Source organism: Sitodiplosis mosellana, unplaced genomic scaffold (genome assembly GCF_009176505.1).
Source record: "Sitodiplosis mosellana isolate CC-2019 unplaced genomic scaffold, AAFC_SMos_1.0 Smas_scaffold_6167, whole genome shotgun sequence".
Taxonomy (NCBI): domain Eukaryota; kingdom Metazoa; phylum Arthropoda; class Insecta; order Diptera; family Cecidomyiidae; genus Sitodiplosis; species Sitodiplosis mosellana.
Window position 1 is genome coordinate 328,197 of NW_022601408.1, and position 21,295 is coordinate 349,491.

The window sequence follows — 21,295 nt, forward strand, 5'->3', positions numbered from 1 at the left end:
ATTAACATAAAAAAGGACAAAAAAAATTGAAACATTTAAAATTAAAAACATCAAATTAAGACCAACGAAATGTCAAAGGCAACAGATTAAATGCAAAATATTTAGCTAAATGTAAACGAATCGTTTTATTGTACCATTTTCCATCAAACTCAGTTTTCATCTATCAAAGTTTTTTTTACGATTTAAATAAAGTATTTGATAATTTCGGCTTAAACTAAATATTTAGGGTTTCAAATATGAATTTCTTACACATAAAACATGATTCAATGTGGTCACAATTTTTGAACTAGAAAAAAATCTGCATGGTTTTTCATCTAAATCAATTTCAAAGCTAAAAAACATATTAGAGATTCCGTAACCTAAAATTAAATACTAAAACACATTCATTTTCGCTGAAAAGTTGATTAATCTTCATTTTGTCTTAATCTAGTTTCTATCTTTTATCGTAAATTGTATATTCATTTGAAATGGTCTATGCAGCCGGCGGTTCTTCGGGTAAAACTAGATGTTCATTTCGTTGAAGTGATGATATGGCTCCAGTGTTGACGGGCGAAATTGGCGAAAATGTTTCATAAATATAGTTATCTGGTTCTGGGCTTTTTGAAACTGATTCCGATTCGCCCAAAATAATTTCGGCTATTGACGGTGATGTGGATAGTTTTGATATTTCTGGAGTCTCTGTTGTTTGTAGTATAAATGATTTGGGATTGGGTGACGGTGTTGTTTCTAATACTGTCAGATTTTCCAATTTATTGTGTACAGTAACATTTTCAGCAATCAAGGGTACTGTGTCCGGAACTGTGGTCAACACACTCGATTCAATTAGTTCGATCGATGGTTCCGTACGAGTTATGATATCAATGTTATTCTCATCGGGATTTGGCATTGGAGTTTCAGTTGTCGTTAAAATGATCTCTTTAATGGGCTGGTCGGTTATGGAAACCGCAGCAGATTTCATTAGTGAAGACAGAATCAAAGAGGGCACATCGTTGGGAGCCACCATTACACCATTGAACTGAAGCTCATCTTGTGGTTTTTCAATTATTTTCGTCAATTGTGCTGGCATTTCCGATATTGATTTATCTTCTACTACTACTTGTGGTGTTAATGGTGCACTTGGTGGTACAAACAGCGGTTCAATAATAGGAATTTCTTCTTCTTTTGGAACGATACAATGCGCAATGCCCAGTAATCGTGTTTCTTGTGCCTCCATTACTGCAAACAGCTTCGATAGTTCGTCCATACAGAGAATTGGATTTTCTGTAATAATTTCCAAATTAAACGAATATTTCAATTTTAATATGCAGTTAATGGACCAAACAAATCAAATGTGACAAACAAGTAATAACACAAACCTTGTAATAAGATTTCCAATTTGTTAATGACACCGTGACTATTGCATCGTGTCTTAGATACAAGTTCCGGTGAAATTTGTGTAATGTGATTATTTGATAGATCAGCAAAGCACAAGCCCGGTAAACCATGGAAATCACGCTCCAATTTAGATAGATTATTGTACGAACAAAACAGTTTCTCGAGTTTGGGAAGGAATGTCTGCAAAACAAGAAGAATAATCAATTTATTTACACCTAATATGCTGCACACACATTCAATCAGATATACCATTGAGGTCTCTTCCAATGTTTGCAAATAATTGTGTGATATGTCCAGCGATTCAAGATCATCTAATCCAATCAAATCCTCCCGCGATATCCATTTGAGTTTGTTATACGAAACATCAAGCGTCTTTAGTCGGTTTAAATTCATCATGGCACCATCTAGTGTCTTCAATAAATTATTATCCAAACGCAATTCAATGAAATACAAATCTTGATCGACAACATTTTTCAGACGACCGGTTAGCCTTTCGATTCGATTATATGACAAATCCACCACTTGTAATTCTCTCAATCCACGGAATTCGTTCAATGATAACTCATCCACGTGATTCCGTGAAAAATTGCAAATTCGCACTTTTTTCAACGTAAGCAATGAATCGTTTATGGCACGAATAAAATTGTTGGCTACATCGAGTTCTTGCAAGTCAGTAGTGTAGAGAAATTCGTCCTCAGCCAAATATTCGATTTTATTATTGTGAGCAGACAACGTTTGCATCAACGATGCATTCCGAAAAACTCCATTCAAACTTTTCAGTTCATTGTCGGAGATGTATACTGCGTCCAAGTACATAAACATGGTTAAATCCTGCGGTAAATGTTGCAGTTTGTTATGGTGAACGATTAACGATTTGAAAAATGTTGATTTTATGGGTAATTCACCGTCAAGACTTGTCAAATTATTTTCGTTCAAAAATAAAACTTCCATGTGCGCATTGTCGCGCAGTGTTCCATTTAAAGATGTTAAATTATTTCGGCCCAAATGTAAAAATCGTAATGTTCTTGGTATCGATTCTTTTTCAACAAGCCGTATATTATTATTGACCAAAATCAAATATCGAATTTCGTTCAAGCTACGAAAGTCGTCGGTGAAAATTGTCCTGATGCGTCCATGGCCTAAATCCATAGTGACAATTTTTGGCATGTGCAAAAAAATGTGTCGCGGTATCTCCTCCAAATGATTATCCGATAAACTGAAGGTACCCAAATTGCTCAAATTTCGAAATGATGACTCTGGAAGAGTTCTGAAATTCATCAAATGTAAAGAAAATAATAATAATTTAATTGAATACAGCAATAAATATCATCGTATATCTATATGTTTGTAATAAAACGTTCTCAGTTCATTATGAGCAAATATTCTTCGCGTATACGTTTTTTTCTTCTGATTACGAGCTCTTTCAATATAAAGAGCGGCATCGCCTTTGATTCGATAAAATCTTCTCTTTTTTTTTTTCTTTACCTAGTCATAACGTTAACGAATCGAAATCAATTCAACGGAAGAGTTGTTGCGATTTATTATCTCATTGACATGTGTCGAATTAACGGCATAAAAAAATCTCAATTGATTCCATTTACTATAAATTCATTTCAGAATCACTACGGTTTGTATTTATAGGGGAAAATCGTTTCAATGTGATTCAAATTCGAATCACTATTTCGGAAGCAATCAATTTATTAGAAAATGCTTTTCTAATTAATTAAAAATAAGAATTTTTCTTGGAGACTTTCTGCTCTGTAATTTGCCAGATATCTCATTGAATTGCTACGAACTTTTATTTTTAGATGTTCGCGCTTTGATTTGATTTCAAATGTATTTTCAATTTCCTCTCATTTGTATTTTGTTTTTGTCATTTATCCGGTAATATGAGATTGAATTTTCCGATTCATCAGTACAAATTGAAAAAGTCTTCAACATTTAAATATACAATTTCAATTGATTGCTTGCACAACGACGCCAATTTTTGGACGATTATTGGTAATCAAATCAAAGTAAACCGCTTGATGAAAGCATGGCATCCGCGTATGTGTTCAGTCAAAGGATTTTTACATTTAGAATTTCACTATTTAAATGATTATTCTACCCTGTGAACACTTATCAATGTCATTTATTCTATCTGACTAAATTGTTATGAATGAAACAATCGAAAACTGGCCTACTTGTACACATGTTTTCAAATAATGTAATTAAAACATACTACGAAAAAAAAAGAAAAGAAAATTGAAAGAAAACAAATTTGACTGTCCGAAACTAGATGTGTGTATGTGTGTATAAACGACTGATAAGCGATAAAGAATATCTAGCACTGGACTGAGCAATAATAACAAATTTGAATACAAAAAAGTGTCGCCCGACAAGTCACCATTTTAGACGCCACTTGATTGCTTAGGTCACACACTCTCTCAATCGATGGACAGAGCATCCGTTTACGAATCTGTCACATGTATACATCGAATACGAGTGGGTATTGATTCGAAATCACTTCGAATTATCTCCTTTTGTTGTCTTCTGAATCACATGAGAAAATGTGTTGCCGGTTGTGTTGTCAGAACCTTAGCCATTTTTTTCATTTACTTTTTCATAGTGTTGCCCATATTCTCTGAACAAAAAAAAAATCATTCATGTGCTGGCAATAGATGACGGCTTGTTAAATTAAAACATATATCATTCGCACAAGCATATGATTGAATCAATACTCAAATGCAATGAATATAATAAATATGGTTAGAACGCAAATATCCTGTAATATTTAGATGTGTATTCTTTGCATATCATTTATAGATAGTTCATTAATTTTAACGAGATTCCAATATTTCCTCGTGCGGAGTAAATAAGCATAAAGTGTTTTAGGTGTTTCATTCTTCAACCAATAGAAAATATATACATCATTTGTTTGTTTGTTTGTTTGTTTGTTTCAAAGAGATCACGCGGTGCATGGATGTTTGATCATCAGAGTTATTTGTATGTTTTCGCATTTCATGCGAACTTTGGTGACAACGATTATAAGCTATCACACAATAAATTTTGTACCAATGACACAAAAAGGATATTTTAACAGGTCAAAAACCCCAAAAATGTAACAGCACAGTTTTGTACAGTTTTAGGATTTCAATTTTGCTTCACTGTCAGCACATAGAACAAGAATACTGGGGGCGTCATAGAATGCAAACGATGACGATGCATCCGCTGACCGCTTGTAGTCTATCAAATCGTAAGATTTTTGTGAAAAATCAATCGTCAATAATGAACTTGGTAATGTGAAGTACTCATGTTAAAAACGGTTTATATCCATATCTGTGTCGATTTATATCTGCACATCGTCTGAGATACGTGGCAGTGTAAGATTTATAGGTGTGCTATCGATATATATTTTAAATTATATCTATGTAGATATATAAAATATATATTTAATTTGTCACACGACCTATTTGATCTATGACCTCGTTGACAACAATTGATCCCCATTTAAAAATTGAGCTATGTACCACTCATGAGAGAGAAGGAGAGAGAGCGGTGTGCGTTTGTGCTTAATATACAATATACGTACATATGGCGCTCGTGTGTGATGAAATAATATATTCATTTGAACTGATTGTGCGAACGAATATTTGCACCGAATCAAATGTAGATATTTCTTTGTTTGTTTTTTTTTTTTTTTTAATATTATCGAGTATCGCACAGGCTCCAATATTCAATTTGCAAAATGAGAAAAACATGATTGCGATCATAATCCGTACAAAGTATACTTTTCTTAGAATGTTTTTTTCGTGGAATTTTCTATATGAAGCAAAAACATTGAATGATTGCATGAATGAGTGTGTATGTGCGAGTGTGTATTGAGTGGCGCCAAAATTGCTTACGCAATTAAAACTGTCATCACTCTATATCTCTCTATCTCTATCTCTATCTCTCACTCTCTCTCGTTGTAAACATTTAGCATTTTAATGGGTTCGGTGAATGATGGAAGCTTTTAACTCGATAAAGATTTGCGCGAGATTTTGAATCACGAAATCACTCTTTGCTTAAAATTTGATCACAACAATCTCCATAGCTCTTCTAAATTGAACTATTTTTAATGTGATTTGATTTGTATTTGTAGTAGTCAAAATGATCCCATTGATATGGAGACGTTGAACTTGTGAACACCGTGTCGATGTGTGATCCAATTGGATTTAGCGGATTAGAATTGAATTGTAACGTGTCGATAGTTCTTCTTATGTATGCACTTGCAACGTGAAAGCAAGGCTTGCAACAGTTTCTCCATTTAACCTTTTGGAAAACTGAAATCAACCATAACATAGTTGCACATCATAGATGATAAGTGTTATCAAGTATTAATAAATCCAAGTATAAAGTTCAAAAGGGAATCAACATCAATAGCGACAGTAACAATAGCAATGGCGCACTAAGATTGTTAACACACAATCGTCCACAAAATACCAATACATTTTGAAAGCATTTAAATTATAAACAATGGAAATCAATGGATGATCATTACCTCAATTCATCGTAGTTGAGAGATAGTTTTGTGATATTCATATTCATATCCTTGAAATTTCGTGTCTCCAAATCGTCAAGTTGTGACTTGGTGACTTTCAGCCAAATGTTGTCTTTGGTGCTGAATTTATTTTGCAGAGAGTCGAACACTTGATTAAACGAGGCGAGTCCTTCGCATGTTACGTGAATGGTATTATTCAAAGACTCGTGCGGTGCACACGAACACGGTGAAATTTCTGGTCGCATGGAACAGTGGAGTGATGCCACTTGAACCATTGACATAACGGTGTACACTAAACTTCCCATGTTACTATCTAGTCGATATTTTGAAAACCAAAGTGTTTATTGTTTTTCTGATTGATTGATACTCGTGCTGGCTGTGGGTCGATGAATTTTTTTTTTTTTCAAGACAATTTAAATAAGTTATCAATCGGTATAAATTGATCTCATTTTTTTTCTAAATAAGTCTTCCACAATTGCGATGTACCAATAAAAAACACTTTATGAACGCAAATACGGCGAGCTTCATTTAATTTATGAATAAACCCAAAAAAAAAAATCTCAAATATAAAATCAAGTAAAAAAATCTCGTGTCCCAATATATAGTTGTGCAACACTGCGCACAGATTAACTGATCTACCCTTCACATGTAAATTAGATTCCTTAATATCGACTTTTTTGAACAAATAAATATTTGATGTTTTTTTCTCAACTTTGCACACTGTATATCGTTCGATCCCATCAAAGTACATCGAAACGTGCGAGTGAAAATAGAAGAGCATCAAACAATTGATGGAGACCGAAAAAATTACACAAATTAAACACAATTTCTCCTTTGAATATGTCTACATCACGACGTGTTCACAAACTGACTAAATATTGATACCGTATTTCCATTGGGATATGGTGTAGTACGTACAACACGGCCGCACAGTCACACACACACACACACACACACACACATTCGGTTCGGGCTCATTTGTAATTTGTAATCACGTTCGGAACGAAAAATTTTCTTCTGAATGCGGCAACAACAGCAGCAGCAACAGCAACAGTCAGAGCCAATAGCAGTAGCTGTAGCAACATACTACCAGCAAACTGCCGATAGCAAACATCCCGTCTTAGAATTTTCCAATCATTTTTGACTTCGTACAAAGATAAGTTCTCTTGCAAATCTGTTCTCTATGGGCGGACATAGCCCAATACGTAACAGCCACGGAGCTACATACAAATCAATGTATCACCCGTGCGTTCGCATGATCTTCATTCAATTCATGACTGTTCAAAAAAAAAATATCTAAATACAATGACGATCTCCAGGACAGACAATTTTTTTTCGCATCCGATTCGTGCACCAAAACAATAACTTCAATTGAATGAGCCATAAAAATGATATATTTTTGAAAAGATCATGATTTGGATGAATTTCACAGACTCATGGTTTTCTCTTTTAGTAGTTGTACTTTTCGTTAAAATTTCTACCGTTATATTTGAACCGAATCATCGATCCAAAGAAAAATTGCACAGATTTTTCTCATTTTTCCAAGTAATATTAATTAACCCTCTAATGCATTAATTTTACCCAGGGCAAAATTGTAGTCCCACTACTGGCACATGGTTGATTTTTGACCATATATAATTAAAACAATATTCATAATCCTAGATTCCTTATGGTTTAGTCGGAAAATACGGTTGACATAAATCAGGAAACGTAATCAGTTTAAAAGTGTCAAAAATGTGTCTTATTTGGAAACCAAATAATTTATTTTGTCAAATTTTTGTTTTTGCGCACATTCTTGTTTATAACTCAACAACCGCTTAATGTAGACGAATAGTGCAAAAGATAAAATTATAGAGGACATCTTGAAAAACAAAAATGCCTTTTGAAGCAATGTGATCAGACGCAGGGACTTTTTTACCAGGGGCCGAACGGGTTTATCGAACCCGAGTGCGAGAGCGCCAAAGCCGCTCGAGCTCTAATTAAAATTAGAAAAAATTAGAAGGAAAAGGCGTGAGCAAGAACTTTTTTCTACCGATAGCAATGCACAGGGCGCAAGCGATTTGAGGGCAAACAATTTTCTCGCTTCGCTCGCGTTACTTTTATAGGTTCGTTTGCATATTTTGCCATAGCTTGAAGTTTCTTATAGCTACGAACGATACACTGTCAAAACTTTTCAACATTTTTGTGTTGGTATTTCTGATAATATACGAAATTCACGGTAATCCGTGAAATTCATACTATATTACCGGATCTCCGTCAAAATTGAACTGTCAACGCAGACGTGCTGTGCGTGTATGTATTCTAACGGAGATCCGGCAATATACTATGAAATTCACGGATTACCGTGAATTCCGTATATTACCAGAAATACCAACACAAAAATGTTGAAAATCCTGGCAGTGTATATCTTCAGTTAATGACATCATCAAAACGATTCTGGGAATAATTTCACCTACCCTCCGAAAATCACGTCTTTCAAAAACCTCCTGGAAATTCATCTCCGGCTGCGTTGAATTAAGGGCGCCGAAAAAATTTTACACCCGGGCGCAAGCGCACAAAAAAGAGTCCCTGAGTTTACGTTATACAGACGTTCAAATGTTGCCCGTCTGAAGGCGGTTGTATGCATCAGAGGGTTAAGCTAACAAATTATTGAAATGGACCGAACACCAACACAATTACAAAACAAGGCATCTTGCTAGATTGGTCATCATTAATATTCTTTTTTTTTTAGTTTTTTTTTTAACTTACATAAAATCGCTAAATTTTCAAAAATGAATTCGACTTGCGAAAATTCAAAGGAATTTCAATGTTCCAATGTGTTTCTGACGAATTGTATTGGAGATAATTTGAATACAAACGAAAAGATGCTTTTGCTCCAATTTTCTTCCAAAAGTAGTTTGAAAAAACGATGTTAAAAATTGATAATTCATGATTTTTATGAAACTTAAAATCCAGTTGTTGTTTTTTCAGTCGCGGGATGTTTGTTCTATTACTGCGTTTCAATACTATTTGCATCTCTAATTTAATAATATGCCATTATTTATGTGAATTGATAAATCGATTACTGCGTGAAATTTCTTCGTGGTCATAATAAACGCAGTTCGTGCGAATATGTATGTATTGTTGTATGTTGGTATAAATTGATTTTCTCCCATTGTTTTTGCAGCCACCACTCATTATATTGTGCACATTCTCTAGACGTATAACGGTTCAGAAAGAAGGATTCACTCACAAAAACGTAACATCCTTGGAATGTGAGCGCCAGCTAAATGGATAAAAAATAGACATTTTTCAATTATAAAATGAAAATATGATGCTATAAATACACATATCGTTGGAATGTATAAAATGACATCAAATAACTCTGTTTCGTTTTATTTTCTTTTTGAGCTGCCTTTGTTGACTCTGTTCATTTTATCATGAACGAAAACGGAGTATTTTATGTGATTTAATGAAAAAAAAAAGAAGGAAAAAACACGAAAAAGAATTCACTGCAAGACGATGAGCGATTTATGGTGAGGGAAAATCTTGGAAGATGGGACCGGAGCAAAGACTCCACACAAATGAACTGATGAAAAAGAAAACTACAGCCATCGACACACCAATGGAAGATTGACCAAGAGCGAATAATAAATACATTCAGTGTCACAAATATAATATAAGACAACTTGACATGTTTAACCACATTATTGGATATTTACAAAAACTGTGAAATGAGAGTTATTATGTGTCTCTGGCTAGGCGCCACTATCAATCTCTTTTGCGCAATATAATTTCTTTGCGTCTTCTTTCATTCTTTCTCTTCGCTTATTACAACAACAACAACAACAACAACAACAACAACAACTATTACCACTCACTTTTCGTTGAATCCAAAAGTCCAAGTAAGAACAACAAACTTATGGCCTTCTTGATGGGCAAAAATCAAGAAAAGAATCAGAGAGAAAATACACATTAATTTGGTTTTATTTATGAAGTACTGAGACGTTCTTTCACAAATCGAAGGAGGCAACTGTAGCTTATCTTAATCATCTCTTTCTCTCTTTCTCTCAGTTTGGACAAATATAAACATTTAGTAAATGAAATTGAAGCATTTTTGTTGGATCATAATTAAAATGCCAGCCACAATTCGCTGTGAAGCGAAAAATGGAGAAAATATACTTATTAATTTGCGCCGATAATATGTGTACGAGTAATGCTACATGGAAAAACTAATCTCTTTTTCTTGTCTTTTGCTTGTGTCGCTCTTTCAACAGTTACACAAAGTCTCTGGACGCATGGCACATACGAAGAAAACGATCGCGCAATTATGTGTTGATTTGACGGAAGAGATGTTAGAACAAGTGCACATTCCATACATAGAAATTAGCTCGACATGTGTGAAGTATTTCATATGCCTCAATGTGATGCATTCGGACAGCATGAATCGTCAATTTATTGCATCAAGCGGTGCAACTATCGTGAAAAATCTAGGCGAAGTGTGCATCAACATACGTCACATGGAATTCTACGATTGGCGTCACAAAAAAGTCCTTGGATAAGAGACAGTGTGAGTGGAAGACGAGTGGACTTCAGATGAACTGATACTATGGCTCATCAATTAGTCAAACACGGGGCGAAGTGAAGAATTCTTTTTTTGATCGTGCAGATCTCAAGTCAGTGATCTCATTCATTTTTTTTTTTTTGAATTCATTCATTGTATGGCATCAGTGGCGACAATATTTCGCGTGTTTTTTTCTTCTTTTTTTCATCTATTTGCCCATTTTGAGACGAATCACAACATGTTTCCCTTCTGGAATATGCCCAACATTTGTTGAAACATTTAAGAATTTCCATTAATCTGCGTTTAATCAAGTCAATAATTCGTCTTTTGTTCAACGCAATCCTCTTTTTACCTACGTCTTTGGCGCCACATCTTATGGAATAAAACCAGACCATAGAGAAATATTTCAAATGTTTTTCACATGTTTTCTATCATTGGATTTTGGTTTTCAAATGATGGGAAACAAGAAGTAAGCTTTTCTTCTTATTTAAGCTTGTCGAGAATGTCTGAATTTCAATTAAACTTTCATAGTGACGTTAAAATTCCGATCCAATTTTAGTCATTTGACGTCATATTGCCACTTTTCACCGGAATTCGTAGTAAACATAACACTTCAGAGTTAGAATCGATGTAGAGTTTGCCGTATTGCGAATTCCACATTAAATTCTCATTACTTTCACGTTCAAAAAACAAAATTCAGAGCGAAAAGATAAACCAATATTACCCATTTATTCAGCTTTGAAAAAAAAAAGAATCGAAAAAATATGCACATCCTTCATTTTGAGTAAAATTTATTATCATCATCCACAAAAAAAGTCCTCAAAATTTAATAAATATATTTCATTCAAGATTTTTTTTTTTTCTCCTTATTTATGGAAATTAACTGAGTCGATTTTTACGTTTAGCATCAGCATGTTTGACCATTTCGTTTTCAATGTACACACTTCACTTTTTTGGTTATTGACGCATTCCTATCGCGTAATGTTTACAAATTACAAGTGCAGTAAAGTGTGTGCTTCCACTTCCTTCAATTTTTATTTTCGTTTTTTCTTTCTCTTCGCAATTAACGAACGAAGCACTTTAAGAATTAAGTTAACAAAATTGCTTGTGTTATGTTTTAACAAATCGAAGACGTTTCAGATTCTCATCCACAAAAAAATAAAAGCGTTAAAAATAAAATGCAAATTGAGAAAACAATTGTGTAATTTTCGCTGCATGAAAAAGTGAAACATTATTTACAAAAGCAAGCCGTTGAAACAAAAAGAACAAGAACAAAAAGATTTCTTTCATTCCATTCTCTGCTTAAAAAAAGGTGAAAAAACATTTCTATATGTATATCTGTACATTGTACATGGCCTTAGGCAAAAAAAGGAATTTTATGAAATAAAACTCACACACAAATTTTTTTTTTTATTTGTTAATTTCTGAAAATGAGTTAAAATCTCACCGAAAAAAAAACAAATATTTGTTTGTATTGGTTACAATTATTTCGATGCACATTATTATGAGAAGAGGCAAAACATGGGCTATGTGCGGGGTTTCAACACCAAAGAAACGGCTGCTGCAAGCTATTACACATTTTGTCTAGCGTTGAAATACATTTTCGTTGATGCTATATTGTTAAGCTGTACTGTTGTATGTGCATCAATTCTCATGCCACGCGAGAAAAATGGGTTTAGTTGTTTCTTTTTTGTATGCGCTAAATTGGTGTGATTAGTTTACGATTCTTCTTTTTCTACTGTCCCCCTTTTTTGGCCTAGATCTACGGAAATATACGATTTCTCTGCATACATACGTACATTCTATTTAAATTGAAAGTAAACCTACAAATGTATCTCTTAATATTTAGGCTATGAAAAACCTTCATAATCTCCAGTAAAAAGTATAAAGTTTTTGTTGTGTGTCTTATTCTGTTGTATGTCTTGTCTCAACCATTTTCACAGTATCACCCATCCAGCTGCATGGATTCGGTATTATTTTTATTCTGTTCGCAATTTTTGATGACCATTTCCGCCAATGCCTTGATCTTTTCATTTGGTCGTTCGTGTTTCATTAGTTCTCTCAGCAATTCTAATCCGTGCTCCTCTTCCACCAACCTGGATTAGAGAAAAACAAAATGGTTTCATCAATGTACCTATAACACTACTCAACGGCAAAAAAAACCCAAGAGGAAAGGATTATTTGTCATGGGTTTTGGGGCCGCTGAATCCGAATCTGCCATTAGTTTTGCTCTGGTAGCTCTAGTTTTTGAGATATGGCACCGGTGCAATTTCATCCTATTCCAGGCGCGTTTTTCTGAAAAATCAACCAAACATGTGTTTTAAGATTGCTGAGCATCTCAGCATTTCGTAGGGCACGGATATATCCGAGCATATCGACGACGCATACAGTGGTGTGCGTTGCTACGGGCAGCCGCAACGAATCGACCGGAATGTGTATGTTGTTGCTGCGTGCAGCCACAACAACTGAACACACTTCGGTCGAGTTTTTGCGGCTGCACGTAGCAACACACGCCACTGTATTATACAGTATGCGTCGTCGATATGCTCGGATATATCCGTGCCTTACAAAATGCTGAGATGCTCAGCAATATTAAAACACATGTTTGAAATCAACCAATTTTGTAATATCAAGCTAGTAACTCTGAAAAGATTGTGAAATAGGCTCTCAAAACCTTTCATTTAAGCTTCTATTTGTCTTGATATCTCAATTTTACGCAAAGTTATAGCACTTTTTGTACAAAGATCAATTCAAAAACAATGATATTAAATTTCCTTGAATTTGCAACTTAGTCATTACGCTTGACTGCCAATTTCCACCAAACCAATGCACATATTTTGACCCTCTAACACTTAAAATCTTCGTATAGTCTTCTTGTACAACATTCAGGGCAGATACTATGCCAGACTCACGATATGCTGTTTTTTTGGAGGCTCAAAACGCTTAAACGTGGACCAAACGTCTTGTTGTTGGATTGATCTTTGTACAAAAAGTGCTATAGCTTAAGGTAGAATTGGAATAAAGAGCCAAATAGAGGCTTAAATGAAAGGATTTTAAATCCTCTGGGAGTTCACAATCTTCTGGGAGTTACTAGCTTATTACTACAAAATTTGTTGATTTTCGAGAAACACGCGCCTGGAATTGCCCCGGTGAAATATCTCAAAAACTAGAGATGTCAGAGCAAATTGTTGAGTAGTGTAATAAACAAAAAATACGACAAATAAAACATATTCCAATTTTCTTCGTTTTATTACCTGCAATACTTTGATGGGTAAACCTGTACACAAATGAAATGAAAAAAAAGTGGTTAGTTCAAGGAACAAATATGTTGCAATTACTCATATACGCACTTTTGTGAGGTTTGCTAAAGCCCACACGGCCCAATGTTGACATTCTGGCGTATCATAACAACGGACTAAACCTAATATTGGCTCAAAACTTCTATAATTTATGTTGCGTTCAGTATTCAAATTCCATCGTTCGATTGCTCTAGACATTCGACTTAGAACCTCATCCCGGCTTGGCGTATCGATTGTCCAGTCCGATGAACCATCTGATGCAATATGTGCCAATACGCCTGCTGCATTATAGCTAACCTGTAATTTCATTCCGTTTCAAATTATTCCGATTAATTGTTGTTCTTCTTCGATGATGATCATTGAAAGGGGGCTAGATTTACCTCGATTCCATCACTATCTGAGTCAAGCAGATTAGAGAAAACAGTTATGAATTCTGATTTCATTAAACGGTTCCGCAAATGCTTCACTTCAGCAACATTTCCAACTAGACCCATCATATTTCGCAGCAGTTCTTCTTTATCGTTGAAACACTGAATGGATGAATTGTCCATAATCAGATCGTTGAAATGGATCGCAACGAATTTAATTTTCATCATACTTACTTGCAGACATTCCAAAAAGTATTCCATTCCTCGCCCATCGAGGAAACGTTCGCAATTAATTGCCGTTTCATCGGTCACATTCCACATAGTTGACCAAGCCACTTCCATGACATCGTCAAACACTTGACGGGTTAATCGATCGTATATTAAGGTTAGCATGGTCTGAAAATTAAATCATCATTTAAATTTAATTTCAAACGTAATGTGTTTATGTGCATTCATTTTCAATACTCACGCCAATCGCTCCGAGATCACCTAGAAATAGTTTTTGCTTTCCGTCAACCAAACAAGCTAATGAATTAAGTAAGTAAATGGCTATCCGTTGAACGAATCCTTCTTGTTCTGTATCCGAAACGGCATGTAGCAGTATTTTCACCAAACGTTCATACTCGAATAACTGCAAAGAAAATTAAGAAGAAGATAGATACATCATTTGTATCGAGTGATGATTGATTGCAAGTGACAATTTTATGAGTAATGCATATGTAAACTTACGACGTCATTCGGAATTGAAAATTGGCAAAGAGTAAGGCAACCATTTCGCATCATCGTCTAAATAAATGGATTTTTTCAAATTTGATTAATAAGTAAAATGTTAAAATGGCAGATGCTGAAAATGAATCAGCCAACTAACCTCGTCAGTTATATGAGTTGACATTCCATTTAACAAGGTACGTATAATGTGATTTTTAAACGGAGTACCATATTTATGTTTATCTCTTCCTTTGATTATATAATAAAGTGTCGCACTGCACCGAAAAAGACATGAATTTAAATAAATTATCGGTGATTTTATGGCATTTTTCGTTTCTTTTATTCCGAAAGATCATCAATACTAACCTGCCAGAAATTTGCATATGTTTAACGCGCAAATGCCTATCCATTGCTGATAACACAACTTCAAAAGCTCTATGAATTGATTTACAAGTTTCAAAACGCAACAAATGATACAAATCATTTAAAACCTGAAATAAGTTTGAATCTTTTGTCAGTAATTGGTGCGTATCAAATTTTATGAACACTTTACACAATCGGAATGCATGCACTGGCACCTACCTTTGTTAACATAATTGGTCGATCTCTGTAAACAGAAGCGGACGTTAGGATTTGTTCTTCATTCGCATCGCCAGAGATCTGTAATCATAGTCAAAGTATACACGATTGAATTGAAAACAATTTCTGCAACCAGAAAATTCAACGGATGTCTTACATGACGAGCTGGAATATCATGACGACGGCACGCCGAATGAGCGGTATTGTAAAGACCCAAAAACTCCAATGGCCTATTGGCTCGACTAACTAGTCCAGGAATATCGGAGCGCACTTGTTCTTTCGCCTCAAATTGAGCCACACCGTTGCCAGCCAAATTCGTTCCGGAGATATCAAGATGGGTTAGCTCTGGCAAACTTTCAACTATTTCCGCTAACGTCTGTACCACAAATTACAACGAAAACAACAAAAATATTAAAATGAAATGGCTCCCATGGAATTAATCGAATGATCCTATGAATCATACCTCGTTGGGGTTCTTGAATGTTCCGTAGTTGTTCGTATTGAAATATCCCGTTGAAATGTCCAGTTTTCGCAATGATTTCATTCGACATATCGTTGGTAATTCAGATTCTAATGGCCACACATTGAATAGGATAAGTGTTGTTAGGTTTGGAAGATTGACAACCGCTTCCAATGTGAAGTCGTTATGAAAAGTGCACTGTGTCAAGTCCAAGTAGCTGAGCTGATTTAGATAGCCGAAATTTACAGTTGGCTGCAGCACGACACCAGTCAATATGAGCTTTCGTATGTGCGGCAAATCCAAAGTAAAGTCAATCGGTGTCTTTTCATTTGGCTCGCTATACTTCAACATGTCAACATAACGACCCAATTCCAAGTATTCCAAATTTTGGCCATGTTCGATCAGCGTTTGCCATGATTTTAGTGTCACCATGTCACAGTACCACAATGACAACGAAACCAGATCATGATTCAGAAGTATCGACATTCCATCATCAGTAATTGAACAGTTTCGAAGAGCAACATGTTTTAACGGTGTCTTATGCTTATCACGGAAAATGTTTACAAATACGTCATTTATATCTTCACTGCAGTCTTGGCGATATTTAAAAAATCTGTAAGAAACGAAAAATAACATGTGAGCATTTTTGCACACACATACAAACATAAACGATTCACTTCAAAGTCATATCAGAGCGAAAGTCTGAATGGTATTATAAAGCGCACAACACCGTGAATCAATCAAGTTCATTTTTCTCTGGATTGTGAAACAAAAGATTAATACAAAGCGATTTGGATACTGTAAAGAGCGCTTAGATTTGAATAATTCATTCAAACACACTAAGTCAGCGGTTTTTGGGTTAAGGTCACCGTGCATATGCGAGTGCTTTCCCAGATACCAACGAAACGAGCCCATTGTCAAAATATGAAACAACACGAGATTTTTTTATTCAACTCAACGAAATAAAAAAATGGAAAAAAAATTATAAAAATAAAACTAAAACTAAACTCCGTAACGAAAGAAAAAATCAAGTAAAAACAATAACACCAGCAATAAATAAACAATTTGAGCACAAACAATGCTCAAATCTGCTGTTACTTGGAAGCGCATGTATAATAAATATTGTATTTTGTCTTATGGCAACGTGTTTAAAACAAACCTATCACAAATTTCGTTTGGGATCACGATGTCATCTCTAAGTTTGATTTCACTGCTAAACTCATTCTCCGTATAGAGCAAATATAAGTTTTTCGACAAACATTTAAAAACATTTTCCAGCAATGTGGGCAATGATTCGTCAAGAATTCCGTTTTCTTTAAGACTAACTTGGCCACTCATTGTTTTCCAATGTTTTGCTAGATTTTGCTGTTGCTTCTTTGTATTTAAAAAAAAACTATCACGATTCTCGCCCTTCTTTTCTTTGCATGCACTGTTTATCTACCACTCAGCTGCTCGTTCCGAATATTTATCATGTTGCACGAATTGTGTGTGTGTATTTTTTTTTTTTGCTTTTTCTTCTAGACTTTGGGGACTTTTTGTTCCATTTTGGCGATCCAAAACACTTTTGTAACAATCACCACGCAGAATAATCAAAATTTAAAAAACAAAATACACCGAAGTTGATATAAACGATCGAACAAACACTTTTGGATGTTTTAGATTCACAACAAGATTCACTGTTCGAAATAAGAAACATTCATGTGCTGCTGCTACAATATCAAATTCTTCGGATCATTCGCCACTCCACATAGCAAAATCAAAGTTCTCATTAAATTGTCTCATAAATGTTACATATTGTATGCACTGAATTCACAAGATATTTCTTTTCAGTTCTGTGATCACACACGATTCACAGTAGAAATGTTTTTTTGCACAACATTCGATTCAATGCCAGAAAAAAATCGAAAACAAAAGAAGAAGATGAAAAATTTATTAAATCCACTACAGTCAAAATGAATCCCACCAAAACTAGCAGATGATTTGTCGCGCAAAATGGTAAATTTTGCAGCCAAATCAGATGCTCCACCAGAACTTCCTTAATTTTAAAACTTTTAGCAGCACAGCGAAAAAAATAATATTACGTTCAATCAAAATTCAAAATTTCTCAATAATTCTTTTGACAGAAGTCATTAGATATAAATATACACATATAAAAATGTACGCATTTATATATGCAATCTATTATGCTTTCTTTCTTTTCTTGTTGTTATTGTGCTTTTTGTTTCGTTCAATTTATTTCATGCACGTTCAAAAACGTCAAATCCAAATTCACCACACTCATATAACCTTGCTGCTGTCAAAGTTGAACGAAAATTCCAATGAGATTTGTTTAACATCGAATTTCGGCTATTTCACTCATCTTATACGTTTTTTGTATTCTAACTTTATTGAGCAAATTTTCTTTTTAAACAGAGGAAATTTTATTGAAACATTTTTAGACATAATTCTTATGAATAATGAACTGATTGATGGTGATGGGTGAAGTAAAAATTGTTTTTCAAAGATGAATACTCACCACTCCGGGTACATAACATTTGACATAACCAAATCCAACGAATGTGTGATAAAAGTTATTGAATCGGACGATAATTTACTTGGAACGGAAAATTAGAATAGGTTTTTGGTCAAAAAAATTGGTTGCATAAGTCGCGAGCCCAACAAAATGTTGTCCAGATGCTGGTGCATTTCGCGTGGGTCGGCACCCAGTCGATTTGCCAATTATGTGAATGTAAATTGACAATTTTCTTCAATTGAGCTCCGTTCTTAACCTCAAATAAATTTCAACTAATAACTAAACATTTTAATTGTACAGTTAAATGGTTTGCGCTTCAGGAATCATCATGCCATGGCCAGCAGCATGTCAGTCAGGACCACTCGTCGAGAGAATATCGGAGTCCGAACACACAATTCATCATTGGATAAAATAATCTTGCAGCGAATGTGAGTGCATGTGAAATCCATCCAAAATAATTCAAATGGGTATAAGTGCAATGATATCATAATGTTTCAGATCAGCACCATGTTTTGGATCACAACGGAATTTTAGTCTAACATCCAGCGTATTAGCAAGTGCTGTAGAAAATTTAGAGAGTAAGGCATCGCTAAAAATACCTGAAGTTCCAGCAACACCGGTCGAAGAAACAGTAGTACAAGCGTTAGCTGCTAATGGTGAACCAACATTCGCTTCGCTTGGCTTGGGCGGTTATTCACCCATTGGTCTGCTGCAAAATGTATTGGAATTTATGCATGTCTCATGTGATTTACCGTGGTATGTCACGATTGCATTGAGTACGGTTTTAATTCGTATTATTCTGACACCATTGGTCGTCATATCACAACGAAATGCAGCCGTTATGCGAAATGTCATGCCGGAAATGCAAGAAATTCAAAACAAGATAACCGAAGCCCGTCAAATGGGAAACGCTGTGGAATATGCCCAATACAATCAGGAATTGATGAAAATGATGAAGGAAAAAGGATTCAATCCAATGAAAAATATGCTTATACCATTTGCCCAGATGCCAATTTTTCTGTCATATTTCCTTGGTATTAGACGAATGGTAAATGCGCCCGTTGAATCGCTACATACCGGTGGCGCTCTGTGGTTCACAGATTTAACTTTGGCTGATCCCTACTATCTATTGCCATTGCTCACATGCGGTACGCTGGCACTAACCATTCATTTGGGAACGGAAAGTGCCCGTATACCCGGTCAAGAAAGTCCATTGTACACATTCATCTTGAGAGGCATACCAATCGTTATTTTCCCATTCATTATGAACTTTCCATCTGCAATGGTCGTCTACTGGGCATCCAGTAACTTTTGCTCCTTGATACAAGTAAACCAAACAATGACGATAACAAATATTTATTCATTTAATGGTGTTTTCTAATAACCATCGTTTGATTTCAGGGATCAATTTTCAAAATTCCAAGAGTGCGAACCTTTTTCAATATCCCACAACTCGTTAAGCACGATTTGCCAGCTAAACCAAAAAAGAAGCAGGGTGTCATTAAAAATGTTAAAGGAGGTAAGTTTTTAGTTTGATTTAATTTTAATATTCATATTCAACGATTATAATAATGATGATGATAATGGTATTGGTTTTTTCAGCTTGGTCCAACTTGAAAATGTCACGAGAAATTGAAGATCGCAGACGATTAGATCAAATAAATTTTGAAAGGGCTGGCACTGGCCCATTAGTTCGAACCTACAAATTCGATCCGACAAAAACAAAAAAAGCCGAAAATTAATTTGTTTGATTAATGTAGAATTGATTTTGAAAAAAAAAAACCACGAATAAATCATATTTGTTCCACAACATTTATTTCGTTTGATTTATTACATTTCTCTACAACAAAAATTAAACTTATGCTAAGTAACAAAGCTGTGAAGTATCTCTGGTCAACAATAAGTACAATCAAATGGCAATGCATTGATTGATAACATTTATGAGGTTACTATTTTCGAGGGCTGCTGCAACTCTCTCCTTATCAGCTAATTGCTTATTCACAGCAATTTCCGATGTATGTGTTCCGGGTGTTATTTCGACCGTTACTTTGAATCGAGGCGGTAGGGATCGTAACAGTTTCACTCTTATTGACAGGCCAATCAGTGTGGCCATGCTGCCATGAACAAATCCAAAATAAGACGAAAATCATTATTATATGGAATTTTTCTATCAACTTTTCATTCGATACAGCTAAGAAATACCGCTGTGGGTCTACTAATTTTCTTACCTGCAGTGTGGAATTGTGGGTGTAAAATTGACAAAAACTTCATTTTGTTCATTGTCAACCTTGATAAGATTCTGCTGAACCACATGTAATTCTTCCAATGTCAGTGGATGCTCCGGATCGTTGATCAAACGGATAAGGTCTATTTTATAAATTGAGAAGAGGAGAAAAACAATCAATCAGAATGTGATCCTTGTTTGTTAAACAATGAAAAACACTTACCGAAAATTTCGCGCTCATCAAAGGGATCGTCGACATTGTCATTCCAATCAGCTGCAACACTTTTTCGGTCGTCTGACTTTTTATATACATTTGGATTAAGATTTTCGAGCTCCATAGCTTAAAATAGCAAATCTCACAGGAACAACGCAATATCCAAAACAGACCGCTGTTATGGACTTGACATCACTGAAAGGACAACACGATTCACCAAATGATGTCAACATGAAGCCGGGCTCACACGATTAATGTGAACCGTTTGTTGAACTATTTTGAACGTTTCAGTTCACAACAGAAACCATTATTTGTTCTTTTTCAGCTCAACTGTTCAACTGTTGTTAATTCTCATAAATATAGTGCAATAGTCAATTATTAAACAAACAATTCAACTTTTATCATAATTTGGCTGACATTGACTTCAAGTTGAAAATGGTATTTGGTGAAACGAAAGCAATGTGAACCATGCGTTACGATTCATATGTTTAG

General features: G+C 34.9%; 4 protein-coding genes across 5 annotated transcripts; 1 reads left to right on the forward strand and 3 right to left on the reverse strand.

The window, feature by feature from the left end:
* Positions 1-100: 100 nt before the first annotated feature.
* On the reverse strand, positions 101-7,270 carry LOC129575569 (protein artichoke). Its single transcript, XM_055459374.1, has 4 exons — positions 5,897-7,270; positions 1,624-2,641; positions 1,356-1,554; positions 101-1,260 (listed from the first exon to the last, which is right to left on the reverse strand). Exons 1-4 carry the CDS (start codon positions 6,199-6,201, stop codon positions 473-475), a joined length of 2,310 nt encoding a protein of 769 aa, XP_055315349.1. The 5' UTR covers positions 6,202-7,270; the 3' UTR covers positions 101-472.
* A 4,543-nt stretch (positions 7,271-11,813) lies between these two features.
* On the reverse strand, positions 11,814-18,366 carry LOC129575570 (protein zer-1 homolog). Of its 2 annotated transcripts, XM_055459376.1 has the most exons (14): positions 17,935-18,111; positions 17,013-17,685; positions 15,857-16,466; positions 15,551-15,769; positions 15,397-15,474; positions 15,181-15,305; positions 14,975-15,089; positions 14,836-14,892; positions 14,576-14,737; positions 14,341-14,502; positions 14,119-14,268; positions 13,790-14,035; positions 13,694-13,716; positions 11,814-12,535 (listed from the first exon to the last, which is right to left on the reverse strand). In XM_055459376.1, the coding sequence occupies exons 2-14, from the start codon at positions 17,189-17,191 to the stop codon at positions 12,385-12,387; spliced, it is 2,277 nt and encodes a 758-aa protein (XP_055315351.1). In that variant the 5' UTR covers positions 17,192-17,685; positions 17,935-18,111; the 3' UTR covers positions 11,814-12,384. The 2 variants fall into 2 exon arrangements, with proteins under 2 accessions (XP_055315351.1, XP_055315350.1); XM_055459375.1 differs by having other exon boundaries at positions 17,013-18,366.
* Positions 18,367-18,378: 12 nt separating this feature from the next.
* Positions 18,379-20,177, forward strand: LOC129575571 (mitochondrial inner membrane protein OXA1L). The gene is made up of 5 exons (XM_055459377.1): positions 18,379-18,581; positions 18,666-18,793; positions 18,864-19,692; positions 19,767-19,884; positions 19,968-20,177. Exons 1-5 carry the CDS (start codon positions 18,516-18,518, stop codon positions 20,105-20,107), a joined length of 1,281 nt encoding a protein of 426 aa, XP_055315352.1. The 5' UTR covers positions 18,379-18,515; the 3' UTR covers positions 20,108-20,177.
* On the reverse strand, positions 20,159-21,171 carry LOC129575573 (MIP18 family protein galla-2). The gene is made up of 3 exons (XM_055459381.1): positions 20,813-21,171; positions 20,594-20,732; positions 20,159-20,479 (listed from the first exon to the last, which is right to left on the reverse strand). Exons 1-3 carry the CDS (start codon positions 20,925-20,927, stop codon positions 20,275-20,277), a joined length of 459 nt encoding a protein of 152 aa, XP_055315356.1. The 5' UTR covers positions 20,928-21,171; the 3' UTR covers positions 20,159-20,274.
* Between the last annotated feature and the right edge of the window lie 124 nt (positions 21,172-21,295).